The sequence below is a fragment of the Rhipicephalus microplus genome, chromosome 6 (assembly GCF_043290135.1).
Source record: "Rhipicephalus microplus isolate Deutch F79 chromosome 6, USDA_Rmic, whole genome shotgun sequence".
Lineage (NCBI taxonomy): Eukaryota > Metazoa > Arthropoda > Arachnida > Ixodida > Ixodidae > Rhipicephalus > Rhipicephalus microplus.
Window position 1 is genome coordinate 106,690,072 of NC_134705.1, and position 17,226 is coordinate 106,707,297.

The window sequence follows — 17,226 nt, forward strand, 5'->3', positions numbered from 1 at the left end:
GGTGCTGCATGTTTCAGAAATTCTGCTGCTTTGAGAAATTACTCTAGGCTCTCTATATAGTGACTTGAAAGCTGGTTTGATGCGGAAATAATCAGTACACTAAGCACTTTTTAGGCAAATTACAAAGCTCTCTTGGCATATGCAACTTCCGGAAGCACCAGCGATTCATGAAAAGTGTAATGCCACTTATACAAGTACGCCGTTTTATTGTGATTTGGTGGACCTCGACTGTTTTGGGAGCTACTTGTGAAACTGGCTTGGAGTAGAGAGCTATGGCATGCGCAGCAGACACAGAAGAGTTCTTAATTCTTTTGTTTGGCCCAGGAAGTCTGGTCATAACCAGTGCAAGATATTTTAATTTTATATTTTTCATACGAAGGTACCGCTGTATAGGGAGGCTTGGTATAGAACTTTCTCCTTTAGGACATGCACTTTTTGTCGTTTTGTAGCTACCGTTTGCCATTTTTGGAGACGAGAGTCTCGAAGGCATAGCGTACAAGACATAGTGTGCGCAAACCTTGCGCGTAATCAGGTGCAATATTTTAAACTGCTTTCAGCTATTCATCAGTTTTCGTGTTATACACGTCAGCTTTTGGACACGATACACCTGTAGTGACTCATTGATTGATTTAGCCTCATTCAGGACATTCACATTAGGTGAGAGCATGCATCTGTTTCCGTTCTTCCTTGCTTATTACCACGTTATTCCATTTTCAGCCTGGAAGCCCTCTAGGAGCTGGAAGATTCAGAATCAGTCCGGCAAGTACTTTTGTCTCAATCGGTGATAAGTACTCATTCAATTTCAAAGCGCGCAATGTATAATGACTATATGGCATGCATTGCATGCAGAACCAACAACGCCAGTGCAAAAAACAGCGCTGTTTCCAATGTGCGATTTATTGTTTATGGGAAATGTATAGCTGTCTTGACAAAAAAGCACTAAATAACACCAAAGGACATTTAGCATGAAAGTTTTTGTACGAAATGCTCTGCAACTAGTGTACATAAAAATGCGGCGAAAAAAGCACGACAGGCCAAATGCGAAAAGCAAGTTTCAAATTTAGTTTAATTACGCATCCCTGTCCTGATGAAGCTAATTATGTGCAACAGTGAGACACGGGCGAAGAAACCTGCATGATGAATCACAAGAATGGAGCTAATTGAAGTGAACGTGATACAAGCTAACCCTGCAAAGACAAATCTATCACGATAGCACTAATTTAAACGTTACATTAATAACGTTTAGTAGCTAAATGTTTCAGTGTCTGACATGGCAACACTCATTAAAACAATGGAATAAGGAAACACACTTGCTCATGTGAGTGTAGGAGCTTTCCTATTGCCTTTATTACAGACTTTGTTCCTAAGCGGTACAGCTTGTGTAACCACTCGTAAATATTCTGTGTTGTTCCTGAACACATGAGCTCAAAAACATTTCACAATAAGCAGTGTCTTCACGAAGACATTTTGTAAAAGGAAGCGCACAGAGAACCAACAATTTTGATGGCAACTTCCTTATCCTCATAAATTTGACAAGATTAGACGTTATTCTATTTTTCAGAGAATGCATATACACGAATGTACATGTAAGCAACGTAGTGCTCATGTTCAAAGCCTTGAAGACGAATTCCCTACCTATTAGGATATACATGCCTGTTTTTAAAATGCAGTCATTTTCGAGACATAAATAACTGTGTGAATATGGGTCGCAATTGGGCTCAATGTTTCTATCAGTGAAATTCTTCGTGACTGCAACGTCAAGGTAGCAAGCCTTGAAGAAAATAAGCGGACGTCTTCAAAATGTGGCGCCCGTGACACTTCGCATTTTAAAGATTTTCCACAGCTTCAAACTTTCTTCCTCCTCTGAATTTCTCCCCTAACTTTCGTTTATATGTGGCGTGTGAGTTAGTCAGTCGAATGTGAGCAAACATGTAAAGTAGCCCCGAATGAAGAAAACCATGTTTATGAGCCCTCCATGGAAACAGCCACACTATTATTTATGTTCATGTATATGAAATATTGAATACTGAAATAAAAGGAGAATACCAATCTACACAATGCATTTTTTTGTATTTTTGCGACAGTGGCTCGATGAACTTTTCTGAGAATTGTTGTGCCAAACAGATTACACACTCGTATTACGATGTACTTCAATTTTATCAATGGCAAGCTACGCCGGTCCCAGTTGTCACCTCAGAAAAGTGATTACGTCAAAGTGTTTGGCATGGGAATTTCAAGGTGGCATCTCCAATCACAGTTTTTATGCGTGTTTTTTTTTCCTTAAAAAGTGTTATATCTTGGTAACAGTGGTTTTTGCAGCCTTGTGGAATTGAACTTTACTATTACGCTAAAAAGCGCTTTATTCCTTAGTGTGCCGCTAAATTGATACATATTGTGTTACATCTTTAACGCTTACTTATCGAAGGATATGAAGCGGGAACCCAAAAACAACGCAGCAAGAGAAACAAAATTAGGCGCAAGGAGTGCAAATACATTAAGTATTAGAAAAACGGAACTGCTTACAGATAGATAGTGAGATGAAACTCATTCATAGTGGAAAGTTGCCATTACATGAGGTTTGCAGTATCAATAAAATGTTGATATGTTTTCCCTTGAAATAACTAAAGCATTATATTTCTTGCATATTTTATCTGTGAATAGATTAGTTAGTCAAAGAAACTTTTGGACTTTGCGGTTAGTTTTTTTGTACATAACAACGCCTATATACACCTGCGAGCAATGAGTCCAAGAAAAATATAACAGACGTTACTAGTACTGTTTTTCTGGGCTCTAGCACTAGGAGGCATTAACATTGCTTGGTGGTCTGGCAACAGCGGGCACGTCCACCTTTATGTTTTTCTTGCCGCGGCAATGTTGTGTGCTTCCGTGTTCATAAAAGGGGTCATGGGGAGGCTGTGTTGTACAAGTTGGCGAAGCCTTCTGTAGATGAAACCGCCACTGTTTCTGTCGTGCTCTTGCGTTGAATGATCAGCGAACGTTTCTTTGAAGCCACGAATGAACGAGAATGCAACATCGGAGCTCTGGGAGCTTGACAAATGGTCCAAAAGGCAGTTTTTTAATGCCACACTGGCACTCCAGTGGCGTGTGCTTCCGATCACAGGCAGCCGTTCAAGAATAAAAACACGGAAAGGTAGAGCTCAGTGGAGAATTTGATCAATAGTTGGAGTCCGTAACGTAAAGAAGCAAAGAAAAAAATAAAGGCTAATGGATAAGCTTGCGTAAAGCGTAGGGCAGGCGCGGCATGTGGAACATGGAGAATATTACTTTGGCGCATACTGCCCTGAGAAGCTTGCAAGACAATCGCTGTGTGCATTTTCCCACTCGTATTTCATCTAGCGGAACTTATTTACCGCAGACCCACCTAAGAGGGTCCGTGGTACTGCGTGTGCATCCTTATATACGTATTGGTTTGGTCGATCGGCAGCACAAAGAAGGTAGTGTTGATCAACCTTCATTCTCGAGTGTTTGCGACATGAGCCACCTCTTGTGAAAATTCATATATTTGAATATATATTTCCATAAATCTAGCTAATGTTGCAGCTGAAGCACTGAAAAGCACTGAAAATTACTGACGTTGTAGAGCACTTCTGCACACGCCAGTCATCTCCGAACCTAAAGACAGTGCCCATTCTGTGCACGAACCAAGTTTGTGCTGGTACATTCTTTTTCTTTGTTGATTGAATTCGCAAATTTGAACAACGTCGGTACGACTGTGTTCCTGGCACTTTCAGAACTCTCTAGTTGCCTGAACAGCGAACAAAGCATTATGAAGGCATGGAATGCCGAAGATAAACGGTGCGTGGCTAACACCTGAGAGGTTGTAATATTCGTCTGGTTTTGTTTTTGAGCCCAAGAAAACATGGCGAATATATCTTACGGAATTCTATACAGATGAAGCTGTACCTTTTTATTCAGCCCTATTGTAATATAGATGACAATTATTTAGAGTGAACGAAAAGGTAGCTCTCATTGCCAGGAACATAATTTGAAACCTTCTAACTACGTATCTGGTGCTGTCCCGTGTGCAATAGGGTGGTAGTCACACCCTCGTAACTCCAGTGAGAAGTTTTTTCAAAGTTAGGTTTCCTCATCCACTTCCAGTGACGATCTCATGCTAGACAATTCTATGACTTCAGACGTATGCGAGGGTTCAATCCTCAGCCGTTGGCTCTCTAAAAAATAACGTGAGTAGTCAGCGTGGCTGCAAGTGTTCTAACTTGCTGCAATGGTTTAGTGTAACGTTCACTCTGAGGTTTACATGTACACAAATATCTCATTAGATGACTGGAAGGATGAACGACAGTGTATATGAATTGTTAGATCATCAGCAGTGTGATACGAAGGATGCAGTTTGGCCTATGCAGGCAGCACGTTATCTTATTGTGCGCGGTACTTTATTATTAATATTACGATGCATTAAGAGTATCACCATTATTATTTTTAAACATTTCTTGGCTTCATAATCGTCTGGTTTTCAGTAGGCTACTACCCTGCGAAACTAAGGCAGTCTTCAAATATTCGTTCAGTCTCATTCTGGCTGAGATGATTACTTTGAGTTGTACGCTGGCGTTTACTGGTCACCTGTCCACTCAATACAACATGTCTTGTAATCCGTGACGCCAGCTGACCAAAAGAGAGTGTTCCGCCGTCTTCGTCATGGCGAAATGTGGCACTGACTCGCACGTTCGTATGAACAAAAGTATTCGATAAAGTCTACGAAGGGGTCACCTATAGTGGATCTCAGTTGGTAGAGAATCGAGCGTATCATATCTTGCTGAAGGGGCCGTCTGCCGTTGGCAAGTCATGACTTCACCCGCTTTTCTATCGTCACATAACTTTCAAAGGTACTACAATACACAACACTGCAACTACTATCCCCTCTTCGTTCCTTGGTTTTATTATCTGTTGATTTACTATAAGGTTGAATCAGACGTATGTACCGAGGCTTTTGTTTATAAAATATTGGTCGTTTCACATAAATACCTCCTTGTATTCAAGCGCCTGGTAGAAATAAACCTTCCGCTTAAGTTTTCGTACGTGCATCTGTGTTTTGATTGTCATGCTATTCTCTTTTCAGTCTTCCAGTCCCCCAACTCTGGACAGTGTCGTGTTCGGTCAACCTGTGGTAAGTGTTTTCGTAAAAAAACAAAAAACAAAAACGAAGGTATCACAAATCTACCGGTATTGCGTCGAAACAAAACCAGCAGTATCATCTGTGCAATACACGTATTGTGCAGGTGATCACATGTTAATTGTCATGATTACAATTGCTAATATTCGCCATTATTACACAGAAGCGAGGCGCGGCCAATAAATGCGTAGCAAATGCTGAAACAAAATTTGTATTCACGTTTTTGAACAAATTTGCAAGCCTAAAATGTCACAACAGAGCGAGTGAGTGGTCAATACACCACTCACAATTGAAATTTACTTGATTATATCCTAACGGCCGGATGACATTACATATGGTGGCGGCTTACACAGGCTTCGAGACAGTACAATCAGTGTGATTGCTTAAAAATCAAACTAACGAAAGAAAACAAAGAAACGTAGCATCAAGTAGAGAAAGTAGAGAATTCAATGCTAGACAATTCGATGCCTTCAGACGTATGCGAGGGTTCATCCTCAGCCGTTGGCTCTTTAAAAAATAACGTGAGTAGTAATTGTAATCTAAGTAACCTAAAGCAATTGTGCGAGCAATATGGTGGGCGCATTGATCAGTGCGAAGGGCAGGTACGTAGGTTTCGAAACCGTAGAGTATATGTAATTGGAAAAAAAATCAAATGAAAAAGAGAACAAAGAATAGCAGCTACCCGGTATAAAGGGATTATTCAATAAGTCATAGTAGGCGCATATTGCTGGAGAAGATTGCAGATGAGTTCTTAGCCAAGTTTTTCTCAATCTGAGCAGAAACTAGTCTCTTTACGAAGCATGTTTTACATTGTTATCGTGTCAGGGAAGTAGGAATTTTTCATGGCCGCTATACGACCACTTACTTGTGCACTAATCTGAACGATAATTCTACATCTGTCTGATAAAATCAGCAATGAATCAGGCAAAAATGAGCAATTATTCGACGTGATTTGAGGGCTGTAAGTAACAGGGTGCGTTTGAAAGCAGTTATAATGTATGGTCAGTGTTGAGCTGATTTCACACGCGCTGCGTGGTTTTGTATTACTTCTATTTCATCCGTGGTATGATTGCGATGGGTGCCAAATGGATGACGTGTACTTGAGCTTCGGTCGCACATGCGTTAATTATCCCAGCTTCTTTATACAAGCGCATGCATATTTGAGATTGTGCTCTTAGTAAGCAGGTGTGCGTCATGCCTCAAAACAGATTGCTTGAATATGTCATGTTTATGATAGCGATGATCGAAAAAATATTGGGAAAGGAAAGATGGAAGCTTGCGACCAAAATACTTGAATAGTAATTGTGTGAGCCAACGATTTGACAGGCGAACTTGTGCTCCACAAGGCTAAAACAGAACTGATTTTAATGGTGTGGAGTATACTCCTAGCTTTTGAACTAGCTCATGGAACATGAAATTATGTGCAATTTAGAGTTTACTCTCTTGAATTTCTGTTAGAGTCAGATTGGTGTGCGTTTCGACAAATTTAATGACATGATGTTCACGCCATGTAGCATTAGTGTATAAATCATGTTGCAGAGCGAGTAAGTCGTGCCAGTTTTGAATTGGATTTTAAAGAAAGCAGTCATCTGCGAAGAAGTGTAGTTTTGGTTTTGTGTTAGTGTGGACGGTATAAGTATAGAAAAAATAAAGCAGCAGAGTGAAATCTGCACCACGAGGAACACCTAAATTTACACTAGTGAATTAAGAGTTACTCTTACTTGCTGTATGTGAATTGAACGTAACCTAAAGACGCGAAGTTATAGAGTAAAAGTGTTGGAATTACCTGATCAAAAGCTTTAAAAAAATTCAAAAATACTGCGTCTATCTGAAGGAGCTTGTCACTATGATGTACCAAATTGTACGTAAATTCTGCCAGTTGAGCGTCAGAGATGTCACGGTTGTCTCGAGCACATCTGAACATTTTCGCAGTTAGGCGCACTTCCAGCAAAGTGTGGTTTTGGCATACCTGACGTGACTTTTTCCAATTTGTGAGTACAGATTGTCTTGCAAATTATTTTTCGCCATTTGCGCTACAATCCCCGTACATTTCAACAATGCCTGAGTTATAGGTGTCATATGAAGGTATTGTAGCACTTCTGCTTCATAATAAACATATGAAATACTTAGGTCATGATGGTATACTTTTTGCGGTTTCAGGGAGGTATTGAAAAAGGGTACGCCATTATCCTGAGAATATACTTAGGCATCGCTAGTACTGAAACGAATCCCAGTTGATTGGCTCGTCGAAAAAGCTGTTCCAGTACACAAATCAGGTAGAAAGCAAGGCATAGGAAACTACCGGCCCATTTCATTGACGTGCGTGTGCTGCGAGCTTCTGGAGTACATAATATCAAAATGCATCTACGGTTATCGTAAAAATAAGAGAGCGTTTTTTTTTTCTAATCAGCACGGCTTTCGACGGAACCTATCCACTGTTACACATTTCGTAGCAACAATCGTAGACTTTTTGACTGCACTGAATATTAAAAAACGGATCGACGCTTTATGTTTAGATTTATCGAGGGCTTTTGTCCGTATCGTCCACACCAACCTAATAATCTAAATGTAAATGAATTGATGGATATGTCGGGTTTAACGTCCTAAACCGCCATATGATTATGAGAGACGCCGTAGTGGAGACGCCGAATTTCGACCACCTGGGGTTGTTTAACGTGCACCAAAATCTGAGCACACGGGCCTACAACATTTCCGCCTCCATCAGTAATGCAGCCTCCGCCGCCGGGATTCAAACCCGCGACCTGCGGGTCAGCAGCCGAGTACCTTAGCCACTAGACCATTGCGGTGAGGCGCCAAATGTAAATGAATATAAATAATGAAGTTGTAGCGTGAATCCGCTCATACCTCACAGGTCGGACACCATACGTCAAAATAAACGGCAACAAATCGGATCTGCGAAACATAACTTCAGGCGTACCACAGGGATTCATTTTGCGACCCCTGCGATTTTTCATTTACATACTTCATATGGCTAATGACGTAAATAATGACATAACCGTCAGGTTGTTCGCAGATAATTGCCTAATATACCGTGAATTTAATAACCAGAATAATCAGGCGTCACTTAAGTAAGCTCTTAAAGCTGTAAAAGGATGGGCCACGAAATGGCAAATACAAATATATAAATCCAAATCAGTTATTCCTACAGTTACGAACCAAAAAAACATGTAAATAAATGTCATTGTGAGATGAATTCCACAACCAACGAAGCTGACTCGATAAAATACTTAGGTTAAAATCAATTCAAATGACTTGAGTTGGAAGCCACACGTGAACATCATTTCTGCAGCTGCAGTTAAAAAGTTATGGTTCTTGCATCGCAAACTGAAGCTGGCAACACCATCCTTTAACCTGTTTGCATATTTGACCTACGTTAGGCCGACGTTAGAATACGCCAGTGCAGTGTGCGATCCGTTGCAGTCGGTGTCAATAAATCGAATTGAAAAAAACACAGAGCAATGCCGCAAGGCTAACATTATCGGGTTATTTAAGAAATGAATCCGTTCCTGAAATGCTTCAGTTGCTTGAATTGCCTACGCTAGCTGAACGCCGGAAAGTCGGTCGACTTAAATTTCTTTTTTTGTCATCAAAAGGACACCTCAATATTGAAACTAAACCTTATCTTGTTCCTAAGCCCGCCAGCAATGTCAGATCATGTAATCAATTTGCGTTTTAGGTTCCAAAATTCAATCTTGATGTGTACGCGTATTTTTTTTTTCCACGAACGATAAAAGAGTGGAATCAGTTGACCGTACCGGTACTGAATTAGAAGAGCATTGAAAGCTTTGAAAAGTGCATTGAAATAGGTCTTGAACATTGAGCGTTGCTGTGCTATTGTACATATATTGCCATGTTGTTCGAAAATACATCGTGTAGTTACTTCGTATTGCATACTATACCAGCATCACAATATATATGTATGTACTTTTTTATTAACAATGTTTTAAAAATATTTTTTGTGTAATTTTAAAGTTCTGCCTTCATTACAATGCGTTGTCTTGTGTTTTGTTTTTTGTCAACATTTACTGTGCCCGCCCTGTTACGGCCGCAACAGCCAACAGTATTTGGAAATAAAAAAAATACCTCGCACTACAGGGAGAAGTCAGCCCAAGCATCGATGTTTACGATGGGCAAGTTTTTTAGGCTTGGAGGTCCGTTTGTAAGGTTAAAATGAGTAATTTCCCTCTGCATATATATTTGAAGGACGCTGAATGTTGCACTCGGATGAAGCGCCTAACCACTGCTTGCGGGTATGACGTGCAGCTAAGTGCTTATCGACCACAATCTTTTAGTCGCACGAATTTCAATGCCTTGAACTTCTACATTGGGGTCCGCCTCATTAGCAGAATTATTCAATCATACGATTTGCAAAACTCCCCATTGGCTTCATGTATCAAAATCCAAACACAACGTTCTTCAACGATATAGTGGAATTGAGCAGATTGCAGCGCCATAACTTGACAACAAAGTCAACTAGAAAACGCAATACTTTGTGTTTTTGTGGTTAGGAAGATTGCGGACGCTGCCGATATCTGCCAAACAGAAGGGCAGCGCCTTGAACTTGTTTTTAGGTGAGTTAATGCGTAACAGTGCCTAACATGCTACTTTGTCACAGTGATGGAGACGTGATAAAGGGCAGAGGAGCTCTCTTGATCAAGAGGAGTTCTCGTGATGCTCTGCCCTTTTTCATGTTTTCCGCATAGCGCTAAAAGTAACGTGGCTATAGGCGGCGTGTTCGTGCGGTGAATAAGTTTTTTTTTTCAGTTGAACAGCGTCCGTCGCCGCTGAATTTTATTGATCGCACAGCTAGCTAGCGTAATGTATGGTGCAGCGAAGTCGGTAGTTTACCAGATTCATGTAGAGAGCTCACTATGTTTACATTTCGGCAAAATAGTGAACGGCAAGGCGTTATGCAAGCGGGATGCAGCATTGATCTGGGTGGATCAGACCTCTAATTTTGTCAGTGGCAGCACACGACGTTACCCGAGCAGCAAATTACGGTGCCATTGGAAAGACTCCACGAACATCGCACCTGAAAAGAGCGCTTGCAGTGCTACTTGCAAGTAAATAGGAATGTTCAATGTTCCCACTTTCTGGTCATGGGCTTTCATAATTGTATGGTATCACAGCCAATGTCATTATTTCGCAATCAGTGGAATTTGACCACTGCGTGCAAACCAAAGCGGACTATTCGCGGTAAGTACTGATCGGTACTGTTGTGCTTTGGTTTGCACTCTAGGTACCGTATATGTTTCTATTTGTGCGACCATCACTCATTTCGTGTTAGTGAGACACATCGTGAACCGCAGAGCAGAACAGTTAAATGATTCTTCAAAGTTCCCGTGAGCAATCGGTCTCAAGCGCACATTTTTAAACGAGCAAACGAATAGTAATAGAATTAACCAGTGCGCAGCATTAAAACCACCGTAGCATGATATTGCAAGCACCGCCTTCGATGAAATAAAACTTGACGCTTTGACCTGGCTTTGATTACGCCTTTGCAGAACGAAAACAGCTGACAGCGGTGGTGGGCGCCGTACAAGCCAAGGCCATTTATTGAGGCGACAACGCCGTGTGGCGTTGAGCAGCCTGTAAGAAGCCCGCGCACCAGTGGTGATGCAGTGTTTTGTATTGCCGCTCCCAGATGGCGTGACAATCTGCTCACTCCCTCTAGGTCGGTCAATGGCGTGTCCAGGTTTCGGAACGCAGTTTCGCAACTCATATGATTGAATAGCTCTGCCTGGTTAGTGCATATGACACACTGTGTAGGGGGTGTGGTGTTAGAATGTTGACCCAAAGGTTGTTGTATTGAACGCCGTTCATGGCAGCCGCATTCAAGCCGATGCGGAAAGCTGAAGGCTGATGTTTTTATATTCAGCTGAATGATGAACAGCCTATTACTCGAGCTTCTCAAAAGTGATTATTTCACCAGAAATGCCGCCTACTACGGGGGGTTTATTAAAAGTAGTAATAACATAGCCTCACCATGGGCGTCTTTTTTAATGTCGAGTCAAAATAACAGATTCCCGTTAGCGTCACATGCCCCGATTGAATGTTCGAAACAGCCCAATTGCTTTAACGAAAGAACTACAATTCCTGGTGACCAAGACATTACGAATGCCACAATGCATGTCTGAAAAATACAAAAAAACAAAGCGAAATGAAATGTGAAAAAATATAGTGACTGCGCTCCTATGCCATCATTTTGAAGCTGAAGGGCTTGGTCCATCAAGCAGGCATCATAAAATCCTAGAATATTTCAACAATGCCACAAAATGGTCCGTGTATAGGCATTCGTCGGGAAAAGGAGTATTTTTATTCCTTATGAATGAACGGTGCGCCACTTAAGCACATTGAATGTGTATATGCATATTACCTTCCAAGTAACCTGTGATTGGTTGCTTATTGGTAATGATCAAGAGTTAGTGCAACTTTATACATACTGCAGCTAAACAATGTATGCACTTCCGCTTATCTTCATTTCTGTATCTCCTACTCAAACAGTAATCCTGCACTGCTTTCAGTCTCCACCACGATTAAGCGACTATCGTGGGCAAAGTGGGCTAAGTGTTTAATCACAAACGCCCCACCGTGGCGGTCTAGTGGCTAAAGTATTCGGCTGCTTACCCACAGGTCACGTTATCAAATCCCGGCTTTGGCGGCTGCATTTTCTATGGAGGTGAAAATGCTATAGGACCATGTGCTCAGATTTGTGTGCTCGCTAATTAACCTCAGGTGGTGGAAATTTCCGGAGCTTTCCTCTACAGCGTCTCTCATAATCATAAGATGATCTGGGGACGTCAAATCCAACATATCAATCAATCAATGCTTCTTTCCAAATCAAAATATGAGGACTTTAATGATGGTCGCTATTCATGTACGTTAGGTGGTGTTTTTGTATCTAGTGGTAATGTGCATCAAGTACAGAAATCTATGTCCGACGAAATTAAATGTAGAATGTTCGAAATCAGACACTTTCAATGGCGACATATTTGTTTTTACTGGTACACAAATATCTTGAGTTCCACCTCATAAATTCCGAAACTCCCATAATAAGAACACGTTCTTCCGAACCAGCAAAGACATATAATGCTTAATGATGTCACTATTGTATTTGATCGTATTTAGCTATAATCCAAGTCATATAGGTGGTCGTCGAAGTGCGCCGAAGACCAGTTGCCACAAGCGCGAAAGGCAAAGAAGCGGAAGCAGCCTCCGTAAACAACTGAAGTGGCTGATTGCTCTCTCAAGGAAGCGTTTTTTATGCATTATCTAACCAAAATTATGTTGTTACAACAGCCAAGGCTTGGGCAGCAATTTCAAAATCATTCTGTTTTCGATTCGTGTGCACCTTTGGCAACAATTAGTTTCGTTGTGACAGTGTGTCTCCCAAACTGTGCACTCGCCATTCATAATAGTGCACTGGCGAGCCAGGTTTTTTAAACTGAAGATCTGGTACTCAGCAGTTTCATTTCGACTTGGGAGGAGCTCGCCTGTATGCCATAAGAACTGCATAATTACAGTGATTGTGTATTTAGACATCCTTATTTTCTCCACACCGTTTGCCACACTTAGTAAACTTCTTTCGGTTTTGGGCTTTGCGCGCTTAAAGTGAGAAATATAAATGCGCCCTGCGACATATAAGAAGTATGGTCAGAAAACGCTGCCGAACGGTTGTACAGGCTCCCCCCGAAAATACGCTAGCTAAATCTTATAGCGCAGCACGCGTCCTGTAGTTGTCAATGGATTATCAAAATTAGCTAAATATTGCTTTGTCTTTTCTCGTCGAATGACGGAAGACGCCCAAAAATCACTCACAGAATGCCCATCTATCCGCCATTGGCAGATATGAACATAGTGTACTCGGTCGTTACAGAGATCGCTGCGGGAGGCTGTCCCTTGTCTACGTGTGCGTGCACGAGCTCACTAAAGAAGCCGCGTATTCAATGAAACAAAAAGAAAAAGTACCCATGGTCATGAGGAGCGCATGGCGTTTTTCGCTCGCCCCACCCATCCCTCCCTCCTCAGCTTCCAGCGCTTTCATCGGGACGAGAGAAGAAAGAATGTGGTTGCATCGTGTGACAAACCTTTGCAATTCCGCTTTTATTGAACAGATTTTTAAACATTTGCGGCATTACATTTGCGAGGCAATAATCTCTTTCAGTGAACTAATTCCATGGTTACTCAAAAAAGTTTTTCAGGGCTCCTTCAAACATTCTAAACATTAAAGATGAAGAACGAAAGCCACAGCCTGCATGATGGTGAATACGGGCTTTTTACATTTCAAACAACGAAGAGATGCAGATAATTTTGCATGAAAAGGGCTATTATCACATACGTGTTGTGCTGATGCGCCTAATAAGACAGGAGTTTCGAGCAGGTTTGAGCTTAAGAGAGGGGGTCCTGAGCTGCAGTCACATTATCAACGCCGTAGCCAATGACGAAAACCACGGCGTTCGCAGTGCTGTGGTGCAAATCTAATACAAAATTTACATATTTACCAAATAAATAAAATGCATTGGTGCTAAAAACATCTCTTGATAGGTATATTTAGGTATAGGACAATTTGGCTCTCAGTTACTTGGCAAAATTTTTTCGTAAGCGTGAAGAGCCAATTATCGAGTTTTTACTGTGTCTTAAAGGCAGAAGTAGCTAAAGGTCCTTTAAAAAGTGTTCAGCTTATTGCTTGTTTTTTGAAAAAGCGAACAATGATCCACTACGGGACACTCAACGTGGATATATTATATACCAAGGAACGTGTCATTCCTTCAATTGTGGTAATAGCGTAAATATAGAGCAAGTAATAAATACTGCAGCTAAACAATACATGCAGTTCTCCTTAGGTCTGTTTCGGTAACTCTTATTACATATTATTATTTAATACAATTTTCAGCCACCACCACGATTAAGCCACTTTCCTGACCTAAGTGGGGTAAGTGTTGTACCCTATATATCCAGTTCGTACAAGTCACGTGTTTTTTTTCATAATAATTTGCAGCGTGCATATAATTCCAACCCAATCCAGTCTACTGCAATTCAATTTATTAAAATACAGTCTGATGCATCTAAACACTATATCCGGTTCTTCTAATGTCTGTCTGGATATCTACCATTCCAAACTAATATTTTGTGCTCTTTTCAGCCACCCCCACAATTAAGCCATTTTCTTGGCCCAAGTGGGGTAAGTGTTGACTCCTATGATTTCAATTCATGCAAGTAACTGGCTGTTTTTTATTGCATAGAAGTTTGAGCGGGCATATGATTCGAATACTTTTTAATCTGCTGCAATTTATTAAATTTTAATCTATTGCATCTAAACAATATATCAGTTCTGCTTCTTTATGTCCACGCATCTTCCTTTTCAAACTGTCATGTTGTGATCTTTTCAGTCACTACCACAATTAAGCCACTTTCCTGGCCCTAGCTGGGTAAGTGTTTCATCCTTTAGTGACAAATAATGCACATCACGCGGTGTTTTTTTTTTTCATTTTGTGGTAACTTTCAGCAAGCATAGAAACCATTATTTAGGAGAATGAAAAGTAGAAAACTTCATATCACGTACTTTTATGCCTACCTACCTATTTCACTAATGAAAAAACCTTCGTGATTGCGATTCACCTAACTTTTCCGATGGAGGCGGAAATGTTGTAGGCCCGTGTGCTCAGATTTGGGTGCACGTTAAAAAACCCCAGGTGGTCAAAATTTCCGGAGCCCTCCTCTACGGCGTCTCTCATAATCATATGGTGGTTTTGGGACGTTAAACCCCACATATCAATCAAAGCGATTCACCTAACTGAAAAATTATAATAACAACTTCTTTAGAAGCGGCAGGGATGTGTACTGTTTTCTTTGATCATATTTAAGTTATTCCAATTATATTTGACCATAAGCTTTGTCAAGGTTTCATGCAGACATTACTACTGCACTGGTTTATTGCCCTCCTGTTTCTCGTTCTCGTCTTCGTCTCTTCTCTGCTTTTGCTGGCACTAGTCATGCCGATCGCTACATCCTCCCGGCCGGCTGTCTTTCTCTTCACGATGGTAATAAGGTATCACATTTCCGATTGATGCCTTTGTTGTCTTTCCACTTTGTCCAATGTATTAAAAAGTCTCTAGCAGTCCTTGTCGCTCAGTCGTTTTAAACACGAAGTATAGACCGGTGTAGGTAGTTTTGGAGTCCACTCCTTTTCTGGCCAGTATCATCAATCCGGGGTCAATATCTGGCAACTTTCTGCAGTGGTGATGTCCGAACTTCTTCATTTTGTTCCAGTATTTCTGTTGTTGGGGTTTCATCTTGGGATGTTTTTTAAAGCAATCCTGCCAACTAAACTTAGATCTTCGTCAGCTAGTAACCAAGGGACACTACCAATTGTAGAAAAATGCAGGCTTCACACAATGAGAGCGTTGTAACACTTGCTATGGTGATGCAATGCTGCCTCAAAAGTGCTTTTCTAGCCCCCATTGAAGTTCTTGTATAACATCAGCTACAATTTCAGATATCTCATCATGCGTTGGGCAAGAGAGCTAGCCTCAGGGTGCTAAGGCTCCGGGTATCCAAGTACAATGTCTCTTTCATTCGCCCAATTACGGACCTTTCGACTTGTGGGCGCTGGTCCATTTTCGGCAGTGATGACTTTGGTGTTCTTAAAGACTTCCCTATCTACTAGCGCTATCACACAATGCGCGTCTTCTCTTCCAGGTTTGGTGGCCGCAAAGCGCGTGCACTCATCCATGGTGACCAGGAAAGCTTGGGTCCTCCTGACGCCTTCACTTTTCGTCCTAATGTCTGCAAATTTGAGGTGGTCACTTCGAAAGGGACAGTTGAGTCCTCTGGCATAATAATCTATTTCCACAAGCTTCAAAGTTTGATTTTATCATTTGGCACTCATGGCAAGTCTTGACATATTTGGCCACATCTGTTTTCATGTTTTTGCATGTAAATCTCTGGGTGAGTTTATGGTATATCTACCAGACTCTATCGTGTACTCCTGAGTGTGGTGATGTGTTCGGGAGTCTACCCAGAGGACCAGAGCCAGCCAGAGCCTCGGGGAGATGTCAAGGAAAGGAGCCGGGAGTTGCTAGCAGTAACTTTTATTTACATAATTTACAGGTATCATATTGCTATATAATGGGGTTAGCATCATGAAAGCCCTCGAGCTTCTGGGAGCTTCTCGGCGCTTGTGAGAGCTTGTCCGGAGCGCGTCGACGCTCGCATTTTATGTCCTGGCTTTTCCAGAATTCCCTGCAAGAACAAAAAACAATGGAGGCCAGGACAGTTCAATGAAGTTTGTCATCTTCACCTCCGATCCCGCAAAGGGAAGGCGAAACAGCGTTCTCTTCTCAACTTGTGAGAGGGGAAAGAGGCACGTCTAGTTCAGAGGAAGAAAACAGTGCACACCGCACACGACACAGCACAGCACGAAGACGTCGAGTCTTATGTGAAAGTCAATTTCGCTGTCTCTTGCAGTGATGGCTATGCGATGCCAGGCAGACCACAAGTTGTGAAAACAGCGGCGCGCCATGGATAGCGTGGGAAATGAACCCCCAGACGGCTGTCAGACGCTTATTCTTTGCCCGGGGCACCTTGAAGATAATACAAGCCGCCTTGACGGCCAACAACTCTTCATAATCAGTCAGTCGGCCAGGCGTGTCCAGAGGGGCGCTGATGACCTGGGATAACTAGAAAAACGATTCTCTGTTTTCGCCGCTCTTGATGCTTCTTTGGGAGCCCTGACTCGGAAGAAATCAGGGTAGCCTCAGCCACAATGTCTCGTTCGTCAAAGTGGCGTCAAGCCAGGCGAGCTGATCATCACAGGCCGTCTACCACCCCAGGAGGTCTCAAAGGGGTTGCCGCACCAAAGCACTACGCAGAGACCATAGATCTGCTCCCTTGTAGACGCTGACGCAGGCTGTACCAATTTCTGGACCTGAAACGTGGCTAGCAAACGCCAGAAACAAAACACGCAAGACCTTTGCACAACAAACACTGAGCACTCAACTGACAACGAAAAATGCCAGGTTACATTTTTTGATAAAGTTTTCCTCAAACTTTAA

General features: G+C 41.8%; 1 protein-coding gene across 2 annotated transcripts in view; it reads left to right on the forward strand.

The window, feature by feature from the left end:
- LOC142765411 (uncharacterized) overlaps window positions 1–17,226 on the forward strand; it is a 162,849-nt gene that overhangs the window by 87,010 nt on the left and 58,613 nt on the right. For both annotated transcript variants that reach the window (XM_075866388.1, XM_075866389.1), the window contains 5 exons: window positions 718–759; window positions 5,099–5,146; window positions 14,067–14,105; window positions 14,316–14,354; window positions 14,563–14,601. In XM_075866388.1, coding sequence (XP_075722503.1) covers window positions 718–759; window positions 5,099–5,146; window positions 14,067–14,105; window positions 14,316–14,354; window positions 14,563–14,601 — 207 coding nt within the window. The remainder of the gene's footprint in view (window positions 1–717; window positions 760–5,098; window positions 5,147–14,066; window positions 14,106–14,315; window positions 14,355–14,562; window positions 14,602–17,226) is intronic.